Below are 22,459 nucleotides of genomic sequence, written 5' to 3' on the forward strand. Positions count from 1 at the left end.
TGTTAAATCCTTGTCACACTATTGGAGGTGGCTTCACTTCAGCAGTAGACACAGTACTTTTATGTATGTATAGCTTCAGGATAAAATGCCCTATACAAATATAAGACTGTTATTAGATTAATTTAAAAAATCCATTCATAATTCAGACTTTTCATGTACTGCGTTAAGTGGGTAGCATGCTTTTCCACTACCAAGAACTTTCAAAAAAGTAAATCATTTAACATTGTCAACTGTAATAACATCCTGGTTTTTTTTTTTATTTGTAGTGGCAAAGCAGTTGGTCCACTTACAGTTTTTGTTGTCTTTGCTAGGTATCATTGGTGGATTAACAAGTGTAATAACCTCAACAGTAGAAGGTGTCAAAACTGAAGGAGGAGTCAGTGGTTTCATATCAGGCCTTGGGAAAGGGCTGGTTGGCACAGTAACCAAACCAATGGCTGGTGCCCTTGATTTTGCCTCTGAAACAGCACAGGCAGTAAGAGACACTGCAACTCTTAGTGGCCCCAGGTCAGTGAACACTTTTCTTTTCTAATCATCATAAAGTGTCTACGGACCATATTGCAATACCTTCTGCAATTTTGTAATGGATTTTGTTTCCTAGCCCAAAGGAACTGTAATTTTGTAATTATTATTTTGTATTATTAGTTTTGCCTCTAGTTTATTTAATTACCTCCTTTTTTAAATACTGCATTTGTAGTCTTACTAATGTGGCCATGTGTACTAGTAAAATTGGTACAGAAAAGCTACAGTGTAATATAGGAGATTCTCATTACTAAGAACATAAGAGCCTCCATACTGGGTCAGACCGAAGGTCCGTCTAGCCCAGTATCCTGTCTTCCGACAGTGGCCAATCCCAGGTGCCTCAGAGGGAATGAACAGAACAGCTAATCATCAAGTGATCCATCCCCCATCGCCCATTCCCAGCTTCTGGCAGACAGAGGCTAGAGACACCATCCCTGCCTGTCCTGGTTAATAGCCATTGATGGACCTATCCTCCATGAACTTATCTAGTTTTTTTTAACCCTACTATAGTCTTGGCCTTCACAACATCCTCTGGCAAGGAGTTCCACAGACTGACTGTGCGTTTTGTGAAAAAATACTTCCTTTTGTTTGTTTTTAACCTGCTGCCTATTAATTTCATTTGGAGACCCTAGTTCTTGTGTTATGAGGAGGAGTAAATAACACTTCCTTATTTACTTTCTGCACACCACTCATGATTTTATATACCTCTATCATATCCCCCCTTAATCTCCTCTTTTCCAAGCTGAAGAGACCTAGCCTCTTTAATCTTTCCTCATATGGAAGCTGTACCATACCCCTAATAATTTTTGTGTCCCTTTTTCAAACCTTTTCCAATTCCAATATATCTTTTTTGAGATGGAGCAACCACATTTGCACGCAGTATTACTACATCATATTATAATAAATCAGGAAAAAGTCTGAAGAGCTTAAATATAACAAAGAAATTGCCAGCTTGGCATCCTGATGCAGAATTGAACTAAAAATGTTCTTCTTTAGGCTTCCATTAAGAATTCATAGGAAAACAGATGTTTTAAAGAAGTTGAAGAGTTCTGAAGATAATGTAATAGCCACATCCCTTCTATTTTTCTTTTGCAAAATCAGTTTTTACTAAGAATATGTATATATGTGTGATTGTGCATGTGCACACGTTACTCCTGGGGGAATTCTGTGCCAAAAAAATTAAAAATTCCGTGCACAATATTTTACAGTTCTGCAAAATTGTGTATATTTTATTTGTTAAAATAACACAATATAATCAAGCTAGATTCTGTTATTTTTTTAATTTATTCCAAAATACCTGTCAGCAAGTATGTCTGTAGCAATATAGATGGCAATAAAGATTCCCCCAGGAGTAGAGAGTTAAAGAAACCTCTATGACAAGCCAGTTCCTGTTTCTCTGTTATGCTTTTACTGGGCGCCTCAGTCTAGGTGTGTCACACGTGCCAGCTGGGCATATAGTGGGGAAAACTCTGCCCCTCTGGTCTCAGACACCTGCCCTTCACCCCTGAGCCCAGCCATGGGGCATCCTCCCCAGCCCAGACACCCACATCCCCTAACCCCATAGCCCAGCCGTGGGGCAACTCCCAGCCTAGATACTCTTACCCCCAGAACCCAGCTGCATGTACCCTCCATTTATTCCTCTTCCCATATCAGGATCCTCCATTCTCCCCATGTGCCAGCAGTTCTGTCTGCCCTTCCCCGTGCCCTCCATTCCTCCCTAAGACAGGCACTCAGTGTGCACCCTGATTCCTACTTCCCCCAAACCAAGTGTTCTCTGCACCCTCCCCCTTTTTACCTTCCTACCATAGCAAGGGTTCTGTGTTTCTGTGTGCCACCTCTCCCTCCCCACTCCAGGATCCACCTTTTACTCCTTTGGCAGGGACTCTGTATGCCTTCTGTTGGGCAGACGCTATGCCTTTCTCTGTGTGTTCAGTGGCTTGCATGTTGTGGGCACTACCAGAAATAAATAATATTTAATTATATTAAACATGTTTAAGATAAATATTGTACAAAACTGATACAAGTAATAATGGCAAAATAAATGAGGGAAAGGGGAAAGAATAGGAGAGTTCCAGAGAGTTGGATCTACGAGAATAAATGTTTTATTTCCAGTGGTTAAGTGGCATTCAGTTCCTGTATGTTGATGCTGTGCTGTGTTACTGCATGCCTTAGGAACTCTGTCTGTTGTACAAGATCCTGCACAACAGAGGGGTTAAAAAATCCAGGTATATTTATTTTGTGATTTTTCGGAATGGTGGTATTTTTTTTTTTAAGTCTTTCCATTTGGTTTTTCCATTTCCTGCATTTTATTATGCCACACTCAGAATCCTGATGTGTCTGCCATCACTATTTCAGTAAGGAACAATAAGCTTGATGAAGTGTGAGTGAGGTGCAGGAAACTCATAAGAATGCAAACCTAGACATACTTTGTTGTGGAAGTAGGAAGTGTTTCAAATGCACCAGCCTTTTTAACTGCTGATTCATGTAATACATGTAAAAAGAATTAATGTTAAGATTCATAAGGTTCAATTAGCCCATCTGCTGTTGATAATGATGAATTTTTGTATAATAGGGCCCCACACTTTACCTGCATCAAACGTAACAGTAAATTTGAGCAACGACTAAATGAGCGTGTTGAGGGCTGGGAAGGGAATAGGAGCAGCTAGCATATAGTTATATGCACTTGGAACTTAGTTTAATTTGTAGAAGTGAAATGCCAGGGATCATAGTTCGGGTAGGTAAATAGGGATTTAAAGAAAAACCCCATATAGAGTATGATTAGAAATGTTATATCTCAGACAAGTAGAAGGTTGGAACACATTCAAACAAAATAACTAATGTGTTAACCTAAGCAGTCTGAGTTCATTTTAAAAAAACAGTTATACTCCTTTTTTTTAAATAAATGATTATGAAGGTTGCACTATGTTCTATGAAAATGCGTATATCATGATGTGCCCGTGCATACAATGTGTGCATTACATTGAAATATCTACATTCATGAATTTCCAGCCTATTTGCAATATTACTAGTGATGAGGTTGCATGACAGATGAGAAACTAGACTGCAGGCAAGAGCTAGCTTTGCCCACCTACTATCTGCCTTTGTAGCACAATGCCCTCCTGATGGTGGCTGGCTGAGTACAGATTAGGAAATTTCTATGAGTTGAACCAGAGCTGAGCTTCCACTGAATTTGGAATAAGTTTTGTTTGTCATGGACCTACAGCAGCATGAGGTGAAGTTCATCATCATGCAATTTTCAATCCTTTGCAAATTACAAAATTCCTAATTTAGTTGGATGGTAAATGAATATCAGAAATCATACAAGACATCTAAATATAATGAGTGGAGGACAAAAATGTGTCCAGTACGCAGAAATCTTATATTGTTGCAACTGTCCTTTGAAAATCCATTGACCCATAAACCTTTCTTAAAGAAAAAAATTCTAGTAATTAATTTAGGAAGCCTCTTTACACAGGTGTGACTGTATTTGTTTTTCATAAAAAGATTTTAATCACAGATGTATGGACCTTTGTAAATTAAAATACACTCAACTACACTTATGTTGTAAAAGTTCATAAAAGAATCCCATGCCCACTTTTCTCTGTGATTCTCTTATATAATCAAACCACTAAATTGTTCTTTGAACGACAGGGAGAACAGCAGCAAAGGATTTGGACTTGTTTTGACTGTTGTGTACCAATAGCCCCCTGTTGCATTTGTTAACTGTTCAGCTATGTGTGGTTTGGAATCAAAATAAAATGCTGTTCCAAACTAAATCACTGGCTCAGGTTGCACTTTCTGCTCTACATGTGTGAGGCCATGACTATTCCGAGTTAAGAAGTATACAGAAATAAATGCTTAAGCTGATCTGATTAGTGTTGCTTAACCTTCCAAAGTATGAATTAAAGTAAGTTTATTGTCATGGATGGACTCAAAGTCTGTGGTTGACACTATTCCAGTGCTAAGATCTCGTTCTGATCTCAGATGCAGGGGGGCACATGGGGCCAGATACCTAGAAAAATCCGCTGTAGAACTTCAGTAGCTGATTTTAAGTATATAAGGCAAATTGGTGTTACGAGTAAAGGAGCATTTTTTAGAACCTCCATCTGTTGTAGTTTTTATGATGTAGGAGTGGCGAGTTATGTCTTCAGTATGCTATTAGTGCAATGGGGAATCTTCTGTCAAGTATCTCTGACAGTAAATGAGGTTGTAGTTGGTACAAGCCGTGCGTGATCCGGAATCAAGCATTCTCATTTTTGTGATGTCTAAAAGTTGGAACTGTTTGGTCTTCTTCAGGTGATTGCTCATATCGATTCCAATTAGGTGTGTGCACGCCCCATGCACAGTCATCAGAAAGTTTTTCCCCTAGCAGCACCCATCGGGTTGGCTGTGGAGTCCCCCTGGATTGGCGCCTCCTCAGCTCTATATATGATCCTGCTGACCCAGCGCCTCCTCAGTTCCTTCTTACCACCAGTGACAGTCATTGGAACTGAGGTGTCTTGCTCAGCAAGCTCTCCAAGTTTCCCTAGCTTCATCTGCTTTAGTGTTTGTCTTCCCTAGTTAGTTATTAATTAGTGTAGTGTTAATAATTCATTGTTGGGAATGGGGAGTTCCCCTCCAACCTGACCGCACTCTCCCTGGGGACTGCCTAAGTCCCAGAGGTTCAAATCCTGCAACAAGCCTATGCCAATGGGCAACCCCCATGACACTTGCTTAAAGTGTCTGGGGGAAACAGATCAGGTGGATACATGCAGATTTGTGAAGGGTTTAGCCCAATAACGAAAAATGAACCGAACTTTAGACAGAAGCAGCTCCTTATGGAGGCAGCTCTTAGACCACAAACAGCATCGGCAGGAGTGCATTGGTGCTTAGTGCCCCAGCAGTGGTAACGGAGATGGCTTTGCAGTGCGGAAACAGTTGGAGACAACTCGACACCAGTCCCGTTCCTCTGGGCAGAAGTGGCACTGGAAACAAGAGAGGAGTTGTTCCCCGACTTCAGGCCCACCCCCTCGGAACAGGCCAATAGGTGCGTCCCAGGGAGGAGTCCCCAGTGCTGAAAACTTTGGAGCCTGCACCGTCGACTTTGGTCCTGCAAGGGGGTCCGTTGAGTCCAGTGCAATTGGACTCACCGTGTCAGGTGGTGGAGGAGGTGCAACTGCCTTCCACCCCAGACACATTTGATGCCACAAGAGACCTCATAGATACGACAGCACTGCAGTCACTGGCCTTTCGTGCCAAGTCTCTGATGCCACAGTATGTGGCACTGTTCCGTGGAAAACCAGCAGTGCTCTGCCGCTCAGTGCCACCACCTGAAACAAGATACCACTAGGAGTCCCAGCGCCACTCGGAGTCCCAATGCTGATCACACTCTAGGACATGGTTAGACTTGCGGCACTGTTCTAGGTCCTGCCAGCACTCCAGTTCAAGGCATTGAATGCCAGCACAGTCCATCTCAGTGCCGTTCCATGTCATCGCGCAGACCCTGCTCAAAGTACCACTCCAGGTTGTGGCACCACCCTCTAGCTCCCCGCTGGCCCTCGTGGTCTAGGTCCCCTCCGAGATGGGGTTTAAACATTCAGAGCAGGCCCAATGCAAGTCAGCACTGGGCAGACCCAGCCTAGTGAAAGCGAGTGAGGGTGGGGGAGAGCCAGCCACACAGGGAGGTGAAGAGGCCTTGGAGGAAGAGTGGGGCAAGTATGTTGGTGTGATTAGACAGTTGGCAACTCTAAAATCATAAATATATGGAGATATATCTGTCTCTTAGAACTGGAAGGGACCTTGAAAGGTCATCGGGTCCAGCCCTCTGCCTTCACTAACAGGACCAAGTACTGATTTTGCTCCAGATCCCTAAGAGGCCCCGTCAAGGATTGAACTCACAACCCTAGGCTTAGCAGGCCAATGCTCAAACCATTGAGCTCTCCCTCACCCCCACCATGGCCCTCAGCTAGATTCCTAAGTTTATATTCCGTATGGGGTCTGCTAAGCCTCATAGGCTGCCAACAGGAAATGGGCAAATGCCTGTCACCAGTTGCCACCATCTCTCTAGGCCTCTCTTTCTTCCCCCAAGAAGACTTGCTAAGTGACTGCTGTAGTAGTAGGGATCTTTTGCTGCTGGCCTTCTGTGGCTCACAGAGGTGTGAGGACTGAAGATACTGAGGGACAATTTCTTTGCCACCGCGGAGTCTGTATAGCGGAGCTGGATGGAATGCATCACCTCCCCTGCTCACTTCACAATACTAAATTAGCTTCTCAAAAAAAAAAAAAAAGCTGACGTGCTTTAAAATGCTAAATGTATGTAAAAGTATAATCTTTTTTATTCCGTGATCTAGAAAGTACAGTAAATGATGATTTATCTATCTACTGCTCATCAACATTATTACTATGGGCTATAAAAAGTCATTAAAATTGTTTTTGGACTCTTCTTTGGGTGTCATTCATGTCCAACTGAACTCCAATTTGACAGAAAAATCTAACTAAGCTACAGACTTACCCCCCAGTTGTAAGGTAGATGTTCCTTTGTAGATTTAAGAGAAGAAACCAAAATAAAACTTCTTATAATAGAAATTGTCACCTCCGACACAAAGTGGGAACTAGATGGCTGGCTCATGATTGCTGGTTATGGTCACAAAATATTCCGAAAAGCAACTGAAACATCACTGCCTCCCTCTTAAGTATAGCTGTCTCCACTAAAGCACCAAAATTGTCTTCCAAGTGATGTCTTTTTTCCGTCTGTTTGGCTGAACTCTAAATAGTCCCTAATACTCAGCAGCCTAAAACAAAACATTGCTCATTATAATGCAGCTTATGTAAGGCTCTTACCAGTTCCTGAGAAATTGTTTAAAAAAAAAAAAAAAAAAAATTCTTTGAATAAAGTTGCGAAAGTGCAAGATTCGTTTTCTATTAGACTGATGGAAAAAAATATCCATTTCTTGGTCATGGTAGTTTAATATCATTGCTAGAAATGAGACATACTTTTTCCTTTTACCATTTTGGTTCTACGTTACCATGACTGGTTTAATGGAAACTGCTAGATATCAGATGCACACCTTGGAAAAATAGAAAGCTTGGAAACAAACCAAGTATTGTGAAGACACTTATTTTACATTTCCAGTTCTGCCATTTTTGGATAGAACTATTGCAAATCTGACTTTTTTTTTTTTAATGTGTACATTTGTGTGCTTAATATACGTTTTAAAAATAAAAGTAGAGATCAAAATTAATAGCCTTAGAATTCATTCATCCTCAAACTCAGTGGTATAAAAGACCCCTAGGTAATCAGAGCCTGATTCTGTTTTGCGGGACAGTCACGCTTCCAGCTGAGTTGCATACTTATTTTTCAAGTTCCACGATATGTGAAACATTCCACATTTTGGTCTAAAGCAGAATGTTTATTCCACTTGTTAGAGAATAAGGAGCCAATTCTTTTTCCATATGGATGCATTTAAATGTTTTTAGATGGTTGTATTAGGGAATATATTTAACATTTTTCGGTCTGCATTATACTCTAGTCTAAAATATTTTCTTCTAAAAAATTACTCACCTTGCCCCAGGGTTGGAAATTTCTACCCTTTTCAGTACAATTTAATGATGCAACACTCTAGTAGATTAAAGAACTGAGAAGCTTGCTTGCTTAGCTGAATTCACCAAAACTTACTGCTTTATTAGAAATTTCTATAGCGTTTTAATGTTCCCTTTCGTGTCATAAGTAATTTTTATGCTGTTTGAGCTATTCCGAGCACATGGAGACGCAGAAATCTGGAGTTCTGACCTGTGGTCTTGGGCATGTTACTTAAAATTCTTTCTCGGTTTCCTCATTTTCAGAATTGGGAGTTCAATACCTATTCACCAAGATGTGGTGTGGATTAGAAAGTGGAAAGCACTATAGTATTTATAGACTTTTAGATTGTTGAGTCTGTTAACATGCATACAGTCACAGTGCAACCACAAGTTGGAACTTTGAGTTTTTTTAATTGTTATTTTGTGGCTAAGTATTTACAATCTTCTCAAAAGAACTAGGTTCCTGTCCTGGGGCGCATCTGATCTATTCTTTTAGATTTCCAGTTGCATAGGTGGCTGTTGCATACTTTAATTACTATTTTTCTTTTTGTCAGCATTAAGAATAATAAATACACTCACTATACCCTGGTGCTGACAAGTATCATGCAAACACATTTAGAAGCCCTGTCATGCCTGCTTCATAGGTCAGCCTGAATCTCACATATTTGGCAGAACTGTGGGCAGGAGTTGCAGTTTACCTTACAGCCACTAAAGAATGTGGCAACAGAGCTCCAGAGAGGAGGAGTAATAAAGAAATTTAGTTCCAAAGACTGTGGGGTATATGAGGAAAGTGAATCTTTGGACTGGCTAAAGAGGAGGGGGCAGGAATGGAGGCTGGAAAGGGATGAGGGTAGAATGGGGACGGCTGATGGGGAGTGTAGGAGAAAACGGGGGATCTTGTCTCATTTCAAATCCTCATGAACTCCCAGGCTTCCACTACCCCTCTGTGCCTAGAAGCTGCCCCCTTTCTCCCCATCCCAAGGTCAGGGGTGCCATGTTGGCAAGGCAGTATGTGCACCAAGTTTGCCCTGCTGCTGGCCTATAGAAAAACACATTGTTCCATTCACCAGACCACCTTCTCCAACACCAAATCCATACAGTTTATTAAGGTAAAATTTATGGTTATGCCAATTAGCTCATTAAATATTTTTGCTTAAAATATCACACACGGAACTATACAAAACTTGGAAGCTATGGGAGTAAGTTTTTTAGTAGTTGCAAGTGTCTTTGGGAGAATCATAAAATCATGGATGCTAACAAAGTATAGCAATGCTAGCTAATCTGGATGGAGACAAGTGTAATGAATTAATTAACATTAAGAAGTGTAGTTTTGAACAACATATTTATTGGCCTGCATGGGCACAGTACATCATTTGTGAGAAGTATCACTTTTAAGGTGGGAATTTCCTGTAGTGATCTTAATGTCATCCCAACATACCTCTAAGTCAGTTGGGTGTTGGGAGTGAGTTGAGTGGGTCAGGCATTACATTTCCTCTTCTCTTAAAAGTGACACATGATACATCACAATAAATCACTAGAAGTTCCTTTGCAAAAGATCTGTGCAAAATGAGAACTGTAAAGTTAAGTGTTAAATCTACCAAATATTAAGGATAGGAAGACATTCCATTTCAGAACCCCTAAGCAGGGATACTCAGACTCTTTAACATGTGTCTCTTTGCAGCACACTGTTAAAACACTGTGTGATTTAATTATTAAGCAGTCGGGATGCTTTTGCTATGTTATCACCAATTGTAGTTGATAAAAATAATAATACTTGGGCAGTCATTTTTGCTGTGAGAATTATATAGTAAATAAAACAATGAATTCACACTACTGTGGCTCTTTTGGGTTATGCTGGTTGCTAATTTGACTCCTGAATCACTGAGGTCTGAGCATCAGTACCCTAAAGCAATACTGGCTTTTTCTGTTCCTCTCTGACACCATAGCATGCACCATAGAGGGATGATGTACTAGAAGGGCTCTTTAATCTAGCATATAAAATCCAGTAGCTAGAAGTTGAAGCTAAAATATTCAAACTGGAAGTAAGGTGCATGTTTTTAATAGAGTAGGTAATTAACCATTAGAGCAGTTTACCACTGGATGTGGTAGATTCATCACTCAGTCTTTAATCAAGATTGCAGGCCTCTCAAAAACACAAACTCTAGTTCCAGCACAAGTTACTGAGTTCCAAACAGAAATTACTGGATAAATTTCTATGGTTGTGTTATGCAGGTGGTCAGGCTTAGCTGATCATAATGGGTCCCTTCTGGCTTTAAAATCCATTAATCTATGTTGTGACACACCCAGCTAGCACAAACTGTGGTTGGAGCATGGAGCCAAACCATGGAGGCTGGATAAGTGGTGGTTTTATAGCATATGGTGCCAGTTTAAAAACGTTTCATGTACTTTTAACAGGTTGTATTTTAAAAGCCTGACCTCCTGATGAACTTCTTCAGAAGAAAGAAATCCTATAATTGCATAAGCTGTCTGAACTTCTGAAGCATAAACTCATTTAATTTGTGAAGAAAAACAAACTTAATATTGTTTTGTTGGAGATAAACTTAACATTAATTCTGTTCTTTATGAAACAAGAAAGGACAGCTGGCTTAATTTTTTTTTAATGTCAGGGCACTGGGAAGATATTAAAAGAAAATCTATCTTGACAGTGCAGCATACATTTAATTTATTAGCAACTAATGTGTATGATTTGATATTTTATTTTGAGTGAGTTTTATATTTTCTTCTAAGTACTGCAGTGTCACATACAACAGTTCTGATTATTTCCACATTTGTGTTGCATACTGCCAAAAAGCTCAGTCCAAAACCAGAAAACTATCCTGTCATTGAATAGATATATTCAGAAAGCTGTATTCTAAAAAACTGCTTTAAGGCATGCTACAGTACTTTTGTTAAGAAAACACACATTAAAACTTTTTCCTGTAATTCACAAGGTAGTAAAAGGAATTTTCTGATATTACCCTTTAGTAATCTTGGATACATGCCTATGGGCTTTTGGAGAGCCTTATTTGAAATCCTTTTTTATACCACAATCACATTCAATGCAGGAAATTGCCATTATGGCTTTCACTCAGACTTCTGCCAAAGCAGCTTAACTCTGACCAGAGACTTTTCCTTAGTTATTATTGAACTATGTTTTTTTTAATATCAGCAACATGAGACTGAAAATCAAGAATTCACTGTCTGAAATGTCAGTAGAAGCAAAGGATCAGACGGATAGCCGTGTTAGTCTGGATCTCTAAAAGCAGCAAAGAATCCTGTGGCACCTTATAGACTAACAGACGTTTTGGAGCATGAGTTTTCGTGAGTGAATACCCACTTCGTCCGATGCATGTCTGACGAAGTGGGTATTCATTCACGGAAGCTCATGCTCCAAAACGTCTGTTAGTCTATAAGGTGCCACAGGATTCTTTGCTGCTTTTACAGAAGCAAAGGGTTACTTCATGGGGTTACCCAGTTCTAACAGGTTTGTTGGACCATGTTAAATTAGGAGCACTTTATTTAGGGCTAGCCTTAGTGTGGAGTAGAAAATTCTCCTATGCATATGTATTGGGTTCTTAAAAATGTACTTCTATCCAGAAGAGAGGCCATGTAGCTGTGCAGTAAGATCTTGGTTTTTGGACAATGTCAGTGAGTGACCAAAAGGCTTTTAAAATAATAATAAAAAAAACACATTGTATGTCTTTGCCTCCTTTGCTACCCCTTTTCGTGTCAGCAGATAGGATTGTAGCATTCAAACTGAGGATAAAGAAGCATAGGAAGAGAAGAGGGAGTCTCTGATGCGTCAATTTCATTGTTCAGCCGTGGAATTCTTCATAATGCAACAGCAGCAGAACTAAGAGTGCCTGGGAGTAGAAATAGAAGTTAAGAGGAAGAGTATGCACATAATACCACATAGAGTATAAAGTCTGTGGGAAGGGGAGAGCTCATTTAAGATTCTATGAGAAGTGTCCTACATGCCCCTTGTTTTAATCTAAAGTTGTAATGCTTGTTTTCACCAGTTTACCCATCTTGCAAGTTAATAATTAATATTCAGAGTCCTCCCTTACTAGGGCAGTTGTCCCTGAAACAAGTCATATTGTTTGGCATTCTGCCTGTGTCCTGACTGAGCAGGGGATAAACTTGTTTACCGATACACCTATCTAACTCGCCCCCTCTTAATGATTTCTTTTATGTTGACCCTTATGCTTGGAAATCCTTCCCTAACCCAGGGTCTGCCTGATTCAAAGCCCATTGAAATCAACAACAGTTTTTCCATTGATTTCAGTGGACTTTGGATCAGGTCCCTTTATGAGACTTTATCTGTCCTCAGCTCTTTTAACCCCCTCCCAAAAATTCACCTAGAAACTAGAGGTGAAACAGATTTATCAGCTAATACCCAGTCTCATGCCAATGCGGAACAGTTGTGGTTACAGTGTATTCCTGTCTGCTCTATCAGTGTGATTTGTAAATGACTCGGGCAATGGGATTTCCTTCCTTTGCGTTTCCTTCAGGTTAATAGACCTTTGTTATGATATATTTTCTCATAATCAATCTAACTAGGACACACACTTCATAGCTTCTGTAGGCCAAGCACATTGCACACATCGGGTCTCTGGGCGTTCCCACATTCCATCCCCCACAAGCCCCAATCTGTGGCACCCTCCCATCTCACTATAGTTTAGGGACTCTATATATCTTCCCCCAGTCTCCCCACTGCTAGGGATTCTGTGTGCTCACCAGTCGCATTCCCCTCGTGGCAAGGGCTCTGTGTGCCCTCCTACCCCAATACCAGATTCCTCCAGTCTCTCCCCTACCAGGGTTCTATCCCCAGCCCAATCCTCCTCCTTCCCCTGGCTTCACAATCTTCCACTCTTCCTGCACGTGGGAGAGGCTCCGTGTGCACCATCATTCCCCTCTTCCCCTGTGTCAAGGGCATTATGGGTCCTCCTCCCCATATCAGGATCTACCATTCTCCCCCCACACCCCCATTGTTAGGGGCTGTGTGCATGCCTCCAGTGTCCCTTCTTCCCATGCCTCCATATTTGTCCTCCCCACCCTCAATACCATTATCTATGTGGGAAGTAAATCATTCAGGGTATTAACATGTTAAACTCTGTTGGGAGGATGGTCAGGGATATTGTTATGCTGGAATGCATTAATGCAGTGGTCCCCAAACTCCCCCCTAGGGGAGCACAGAGGAGTATTCAAGGGGGCACAGTGGGGCCCAGGCCAGCCCCTTCCCTCCCTCCCGGGGGGAAGAGGGGAGTGCCACCCAGCTCTGCTCCGCCACCCAGCCACAGCTCTGGCCTCAGCCTCAGCTTCCAGCTCCACTCCTGGCCAGGGCCCTGACTGCGGCCTTGCTCCCAGCCCTGACCATGGCCCTTCTTCCAGTCCTGGCTCCTGATCACAGCTCAGGGGTGCGTGACTAAAAAAGTGTGGGGACCACTGCATTAATGGGCGCCATAACCAAATTGATAGTTGCAGAGAGTTGAAGTGCTTGATCAGAGACATCATTCAAAAGTTAATGCATTAGAGACAGACAGACAAACACAGAAATGTCATCAAGTTCAGTGTAGGGCCTTTGCCCAGTCAGCCAACTTTTCCTTTGTGCAAGTTTGTTCCTGTTACTTCTTGTGAAACTCTGTTGGGCTGCTCAAAACAATTGCTGTTCCTCACTGATGTTCACGTCTCCCCTGCCTTCCATCATTGTTAGGCCAGATTTTGCAGGTTTAAACTCCTCTCCTGTGGTCAGCTATCCAAACTCTCTCATCATTTTTAGTGCTTATCTTTGAATTTCCTCTTCCTGAATAACCTCTCCCTGAATTGTAAGGAGCATCAGTACTGTGTGAAAATGGACCATCATCTCCCTGTTCTGTGACATCATGCATTGTCTATGCAAGCAATCCAAAGTTGTATTGTCTAGTTTTGCTACCATATTTCATTGCAAACTCGTATCCAATTTTCTGTTCACTCTTATCCCGAGGGTTGGGGTGAGAGATTGGCTTGACTGCTTTACAAATGTCTCCTTGTCAATAAATATCTGTGTTGTGGGTTATTTTTCCCTAGATATATTGGGTTGCAATTTTCCAGGTTGATTCTCATTTCATTTCCTGCCATATTTCTAACCTCTTTAGGTTCCTTAGTATTTCCTCTTCTCACTGGTGTTTTAAACACTTCATAGTTTAATGTCATTTACAAGTGTACTTTATGTGCCTTTTTTTACCAGATCCTTAAAATGAAGTTAAGTAAGCCAGAGTTCAGTTGCACTCCCTGAAGAACCCCTCCCCACACACTGTCCTCGCTAGCTCAGAGAACTGTTGTCCAGCAGATCTCCGAGGCTCTGGTCAGAAGGACTGAGGCAGTTGAGGCATCTCTCACGTTCCATGCCTGGCTCTACGCCAGCATTCCTTTGAGACTTTCACCACTGGCATGCCCAGCGCCATGACAGGGCTGCACAGGAGCCCCACTGGACACTGCTTCCAGAAGGTTTTGCCGTACTCCTGAGCCCTGGGCATATCTTCCAGGTGTGTGAATGTGCAGAGACGCATTTCAAAGAAATTGAGTTACTCAGCAGTAACCTTCATATTTCATGACTTGCATGTGAAATGCAAATTAAATATTGTATAGAAGTAACTGGATCCTCTCCTGGGATTTTGTTCCCTTTGAGATCCTGCAGCAGATAATAGATGTGGATGGATTTTACCTACAGAATGTTTTCTTCATGAAACACATTTTGGCTATAACACAGCTATAACACACAGGGGAGGATATTTCAGTGGTTTGGGTGTTGGCCTGCTAAACCCAGGGTTGAGTTCAATCCTTGAGGAGGCCACTTAGGGATCTAGGGCAAAAATCAGTACTTGGGCCTGCTAGTGAAGGTAGGGGGCTGGACTCGATGACCTTTCGAGGTCCCTTCCAGTTCTAGGAGATTGGTATATCTCCAATTATTATTTATTATTTTTAGCAACTGGAAGAGAGGCAAATTACAGTAAAGTTCTACTTTCTTCATGCTAGCTGTGACAGACTGGACATCCCATAGTTTCTTCTTTTTTAAGACAAACAGCTGTGGCATGATTACTCAAAAGCTCAATCTATGTAAGGCCTTACAATAAAACAGCGTTGGCTATTTCTGGTTGCAGAGGAAAAGCTTGACAAATGCAATTTCTCTGACTTGACAGTAAAAAGATGAAGCTTGTAAAAATACCAGTTGCTTCTATTTTATTTGATTGTGGTGTCTAAAATTTTGCAGCCCCATGTGTAAATCCATACTGATATTGTCCCATTCCCTGATTGGACACTGAACAAAGCCTAAACAAATCAGAGATGGACTAAAGCCTATATAAGGTATCTATTTTATTTTCCACTTTGAAGGTGTGAATGAAGAGGGTCATGAATTTGGACGACCCATGAATTAGCAAAATCTAAACCACCATCTTTTTATGTATTTCTCCAGTGCTGCCAGTAATGTATGCCTAAGAGAGTGTTTACTAGATATTTGAATGCACTCTGAAGGGAATACTTTTGAAAAGTCACAATAACCATTACAATTGATGGTGGCTTTGTGATTTCATTGGGAATTTACTTTCATTTGGTGACTGATGTCACTTTTAATTATGTGGAGGAAAAAGGGGCGATTGTGTTTTTGCTTTGTGATGGACCTGATGCTGCTCTGTGATAAACTATGAACGCTGTAGGGTAATCTGGTTGTTAGGGAGTTTATGGTATTAATATGTTGGTTTAGCTGTTTAATAGCAGGCTATGGGGGGCAGGAGGGAAGCAAGAAAATGTTAATCAATTACCTAGGAATGACTTGAGAGATCCCCTCTATCGAACAGAACTTAGGGGGTGATGCAAGAGCCTTTTGCTTTGAGGTACTGCCTGCAACCTCTTGTGGAACTCACCAAACTGGTTTTGGGCAACAAGGTCCAAGCTGGGGAGGCTGAGGAGAACAAAGACCCCAGCTAATTTAAAAGGACAGCACCTCAAGCAGTGGGGAGACAGTTCGGGGTAGCAGACTGACAGACACCCACCGGTGTGTCTAAAGTTTGGCTTTCCTACATTTTATCAGGGGAGTGGTAAGACACACATTCATGTAGTCCCTTTGTTCTTCTGAAACCCTTTTTCTCTTCTGTTATGCTTTTTTCCTCTTGGTTTAAGAAGGCTGTTTGGGCACTGTATTCACCACATATCATAGAGTTTCAAAGGGAAGAACTGTTGGAACAAACCAGGAAGAATTGCTAGATAAGCATGGTCAGTAGACAGTGTACTTCAGCCTCTTCTCAGCGGGAGATTCCCAGGATTCCACTCCAGGAAAGGTAAAGGCACAAGTCCCGATATCTGTGGGCAGTGTGCTCAGAGAGACCAGAGTGAGGTTTAAGGGGCATCTGGAGCCCATAACTGCAATTTGCACCTATACGTTTTTGCGGAGCATTAAGTACTCAGGGCAGCTTTGGTAGCTCATGAAATAGCACTTGTATCTTTTCAATGGATATGACCCTGGATTCTTTGATCTTCTGATGTATATGTGCAAACACTGGTGGAGATTTTCTTCTGAATAAGAATGCTGCAAGTTGTTTCCTCTTATCAAGTAGATAATTTTTCTGTAGTTAGTTTCCTTCCCTAGCAACATACTGCTAATAAAATCCTATTGTTCATGATCTGTTTACCTTCCTGGAGTGTAGTATAGGAAACTTATCAGTACCCACCTGAAAAACTAACCAGAATTTGAATCCTGTGTGGCTTAGGAACTTGCTTTTTTAGAGGCCTCAGTTTTTAGGCCACATCCATTGTTGTTGGAATTTCACTTCTGTACTTGAGAAACATCAAAAAGCCAATAAGCATCTCTTATGCTTTGTATGGAAAATATATTTGTTTTGAAAACAGAAATCGTATAGTTCTTCTAGCTCCTTCCATCAATGCAAGTTTGTTCCTTGTGGTCTTGTTTTCTACTGCTTGTCCAGTCTAATTTTACATAACAAGTCAGGACGTCCAGCGCTTACCCTGGAAAGACTATTCCATAGTCAGATAGAACTCACCATCAGAAAGTTTCAAATAGCAGTGAAGACGGAAACATTTATTTATGGAGAACAGTTAAAAATTCTGAGGGGAAATTCACACTGAAGCCAGATTTGTTTGTTTTTGTTGTTTTGTTTAAAAAATTAGTTTCAGTTCCACCAGTAAACCACCCATATGTCACCTCTGATCTCACCTCTTTGTATAGTTTAAAGAAGCTTTTTGTAGATGGCTCTTGTCAATTCAAGACTGCAACATGAAAGAGGGAGCTTACGAACAATTAATGACGAGGTGCTGTCGCTACTACGACTTGTTTATGAGTAAAAGAGATTTCAAGGGAGGCTTGAAATTCTTAGTACTGATGTTCATTTTATAGTTTAGAACTAAGGTGGTTGAAAGTTTCCTTATCTTGACATTTGAGGGCAAGGAGGTCGGTCTTCACTACCTCATAACAAAAAGAGCAAGAACAGTGGAATTTAGCACTAAAATCTTAGATCCTTTACCAGTCCTGGAAAAAAATAAGAAAGGAGAATGGTTGAATATAAATAGAAAAAATTAAAAACACTGGAAGGGATTTGGGATGTGAAATTTGCAGTCATTCTCTATAATTCAGTTCCCCCTATTTATAGTATAGCTGCAATTAGTTTGGAAAAGATTAATCAATACAATATATAATTCTTACTGTGATAGTCCCTGCAAAAGCAGAATGTTGATATCTCAAGAGAAGGTTTAATTTAAAGTATCATTGACTGGATGAAATGACATCAAACAAAACTCCTAAAATTCCCACGTTACACAAGAAGGTGCCCAGGCCACTCCTGGGTTCTGAACAGGAACTAGATTAAGCTTAATATCATTGTGTACAAGAACTGAATTGAAAAAGGTGTGTGGGGACATGACCTCACTTTGAACCCTCTTGTCTTAAGCAGGTGATCAGAGCATTATTGTTAGTGTCTGTTGTAAGTGATATGCCTCAGGGTTCATGCAGAGTTCAGCCAGGAGTCCCGCATCATATTGAAACCTGCCCTTGAACCAAGGTTTGCTAATAAAAGTTATGTGGCAAATGCCTTTAGGGGTCAGCATCTACCTAATGCAGGGGCAGTGGGGATTAAACAAATGACCATTCAGTGACTGGAGCTACCCTAGTTCTGTAGCTAAACCATCTGTCTGTGAATAAACTGCTTTTAGAGGCAGTGTCTTTACTCAAAATGTTTTATTAAAAATTGTTCTATTTTCAAGAAGCATGACCGTGAATTATTCTTTTGACATGCAAGAATTGGGAATAGAAGAACACGATTTATTGAGATATAGTAACCAAAATTTTAATCCATTCATATTAATACATTAGTAATACTATCATATAGGTCTGATACCGTCTATCAGAAAAAGTTAACCAATTACCTAATCAGTTTTGAAAAAGAGAGTCAGCATATCCCTTATCAGTTTTTATGGAGCCCATTACCTCATCAACTAAACTAGTTGTTATTGTGTGAATTCTTCATAATTCAAACTGTGTAATTTAAGATCACCAAATGAACTCTTAATAAAAAATAATCAAATGAACTTTCAAATTTTAGAAATGGTATGCATAATTAATTGTCTCAACTACAGTTCAGATGCCCAGTGTATATAGTAGAGTCCTATTTGTGTTTAACCTATATCAGGGTCTGAGCTCATTGGCTCTCAATGTATTAACACAATAAACCGATTTTATACAGAATATATGTTTACTATCACTGTGCCAAATACGTTCTCTTAATAAGAAGAGGGAACTAATGATTAGGCCTGAGCAAAGTTTCTGCTTTTTCTTGTAATTATATTTATGGTGAAATTAACAAAAATATTTCACAACTATATTCAAAATTCGCAATTGACAAAAAGTATTTAATGTGGACCTAAAAACAATGGCTTCACTTTACATGCTGAATCTTTTGCATCACTCTGTAACTAAGGACTTGTCTACACATAAGTTGCACCAGTTTAATTTGTTTCAGTTTAGTTAAACTGGTGCAACTTTTATGTGTGGAGTCATACTGATTTGAAACTGGTTATATTGGTTTAGTTGACTCCTGTAAATTTACTAACAGCTATAAGCCAGGTTTAAACCGATAAGTGTCCGCACACAAAGTTTTACTGGTTTAACTAATTTGGTATAAAATCACACCTTTATTTAAACCACTACAACTTTTTGTTGTGTAGACCAGGCCTCTCTCAGATGACTTTTGTGTTCAGTATAAAGGATGACTAATCTCACTGTTTGGTACTGTATCCAGTACCCTTGAAATGCTGTAATATTTAATGTGAAATTCATGTTAACATGGTGGAGATAATTCTAAGGCACGCTTTAGCATGACACATAGTTAACTGCAGTTTCAAATTGGTAGAATCAAGGCATTGCCAACAGAGTGCTAGAAAACTTATTTCCACAATTAGGTGGACATGACATACGTTTTAAAACCCTTGGAAAACACATGGATTTATAGATAATACCTAGGGATGTGGATAATACACTATGCCTCATAACAGAAAAATGTATTCCTTTTAGACATACCTCATATGACGTTGATGTTAGAGTTCATTTAGCCAATGAAACACTGCAGAGTCACTGTTACAGGATAAAGTTCTATGCATTGCTATCTCTGTCTGTATTCTTAGATAAAAACTGTGGAGCTACTGCTAAGAATATATATCAATAATTTAGGGTAAGAAAAGATTACAGGTTGTTGTAATTATCCCCAAAACCCCCACAAGTCTTTAACTCAGAGTTAAGGTTTAATTTAACAGAATTCCAAATTTGTTAAGCTATGGAAATGAAGAGTTAGGGTACCCAAGCAGCCTTAACTCTGCCCTGTAGTGATGCCATGTAATAATTATATGATTGTGACTAGATTTTTGGTATATGTGGTATTGGATTAACTTAAAATGTTTTTTAAAGACACAAACTTGATTGTTTTCCCTCCTCATGGTGTCAGTATAGGGCAGAGTTGAGATTGTTTAGATGGGCATGTATAAAGTAGCCAAAATTTCTCTTGTTTATTCCCCAATTTGATTGAGAGAGTGAGCATTTTGGGGTAGAGAGCATTATAACCAAAGCTTGGTTTTGCAATTTAAAATTTCTCATGGTCTTGGACCATAATTGGTCCAAAATTAGTCTTCACAGAACTGTAGATACACTGTTTAAAAATCTTCACAGAACAGTTCTTATCTATGCAACATTACATGGGACGTAAATGTTGCAAGGCTTTGACACGTGGCTTTATTCCATCTGACACACATTACATTCCTAAGCGGCAGACCTACCAGAAGAAGAACCAAGTTCATTCCCCAAAAGAAACCCATATATGGGCTGCCCAGTTCAGTGTACTTCTGTGAACTGAATCTCCTTCTTATTTTATTCATTTAGATATGTATTAGTTAACCTAAAGTTATTGAATGGAATACAGTTACCAGAGAATAAAGATAGATTTGCACATTTCCACAATCTTGCATATTTTGTCCTCATTTTTTATCAAATGTTTTTAGACACTAGAAAGTCTTTAAAAAGTAATACCTTATTCATCTCTCTCCTGGTGTTTATCTAAACATTACAATTCCTTTTTTATCCGTTTTTCCCATGGAAGTCCTTTAGCTTCATGATGTCACTCTTATGGTGTATCTAAATAATAATCTTGTTACAAAAATATTTACAAAAGACTGTAGATTTAAGTAGTCCAAGGGGATACAAAATAATGAGGGAGAATTTTTCTCAGAAAGGTACAGTAGATAGTTTGGAATGGAAGCTATGTTAGCTCATACATTAACATCAGCAGAATAAACTGAAAAATCAACAAGGATCATGGAATAAAGTATTCACAATTTCCATTCACAAATCTATTTATTACTTAGAATTAAGCCGAATAACTTAAAGCGTCTACACCCCAGGAATGAACAAAAGCTTTATTCAAAACAGACATCTGTTGGAATGTACCAGGAAAAATCATCGGACTGCATTAAACCAGTCGGACTGGATCTCCAGAAGTGAAAACATTTACTGCATATCCAGTGGTTTTTATAACTTTTGCCCCCCTGTCTAGTATTTTCAGTTTATAAAAATCATTGAAAAGATTAAACTAGTGTTGAATGCAACAGGAAAACAATTAGGAAAAGAGAGCATAAAGGCAATCAACCACTTGCCAATGGAGTGGCTTTATGACGTAATGTCCAGAAATATCTTCTTTCTGTGCCAAAGGGTTCAAGTCTGGTACAGTATGTCTAGGGTAACTTCTTGAAGTTAGCTTTACTAATCTTGTGCCAATAAAACTTTTTTAAAAATTGTAGAAAATATGCGGGTAGCTTTCAGATTTATTGCATATAATTTAACTATGTAGATTATAAACTCTGATAGAGAGAGGTAAAGTTTGTGAAGGACACACAAGCCACTTTGAACTGTAAGAGTCTCCGTAAGCCATAAAAAGGGATAGTCAGATGTCTAATAGTTTTTAGTCCTTCTGTTTTTCTTTCTTTTACATTTTTGCTTCTGTGTGAGCATTTGGAGCTACAGCTTCCACTTTTCTTTTCCGTTTACTTCCACGTGAATTATTTTGCTTGAGGTTGGTTGTGAGCATCTTAGAGGCTGCTACTTAACCTGCACCTCATGTCCCTTATCAGGAAGTGTCTTTTAACTCCAGCAATAATAAAGCTTTTACTTGAAAAAGCATCTGAGAGTATCCAGGCACGCTTTTCCTTTCTTTTTTGTTCTCCCCTGCTCAGTGACCAGAAGACCACTATAAATCTGTTGGAGCTCTGGAAATATTTAGCATACAGCAAAGCCAAGCCCCATTATCCTCTTGTAATCAGTATAGTAAGCCCCCGTGTTTACTTTTTAGCCTTCATGTTCGGTGTACGTAGAAAGACTATAGCTATCGATTTAGATGCACTATCCATAGAACTTAGTGGCATATGTTTTGTATAACTTGATTTTATTTTGTAGTGTCGTGCTGTTGTTTTAGCTCTGCTATTTTCAACATGAAACTTGAAAATATATAAAAGGATATTTTTAAATTGACTTTAAGCACTGGGCAGAGATTTCTCTGGTAAGGTTTGTAAAAATCAGATAAGGTTTTAATGTTATGTTGGTTTGAAAGTTTTCCTGGTATTTCTGTAGCTGCCCATATCTCCAAAGTCTTGGCCCAGAATTTCCGTGTGTGTGTGTTTAATTGGACTTGCTGAAAGGAGGAGTGTATTCACTTTGTTTTTCTTTGGGGGTGAAGAGAAGGAAGGCAGAGTTGTGTTTGTGTATAAAGAGCAGTGTTTAAGCCACTACTACAATGGGTGTACATGGATTTTCATAATACAAACTGACCATCATCCAACTCCAGGCTTTGCTGCA

At 39.9% G+C, this 22,459-nt stretch overlaps 1 protein-coding gene across 1 annotated transcript in view; it reads left to right on the forward strand.

Annotated features, from left to right (window-relative positions):
- Positions 1-22,459, forward strand: part of VPS13D (vacuolar protein sorting 13 homolog D) — a 192,371-nt gene that overhangs the window by 146,167 nt on the left and 23,745 nt on the right. Inside the window, exon 67 of the mRNA XM_075060347.1 lies at positions 312-507. Within this exon, the coding sequence (XP_074916448.1) occupies positions 312-507 (196 nt within the window). The remainder of the gene's footprint in view (positions 1-311; positions 508-22,459) is intronic.

The sequence above is a fragment of the Chelonoidis abingdonii genome, chromosome 23 (genome assembly GCF_003597395.2).
Source record: "Chelonoidis abingdonii isolate Lonesome George chromosome 23, CheloAbing_2.0, whole genome shotgun sequence".
In the NCBI taxonomy this organism is placed as follows: domain Eukaryota; kingdom Metazoa; phylum Chordata; order Testudines; family Testudinidae; genus Chelonoidis; species Chelonoidis abingdonii.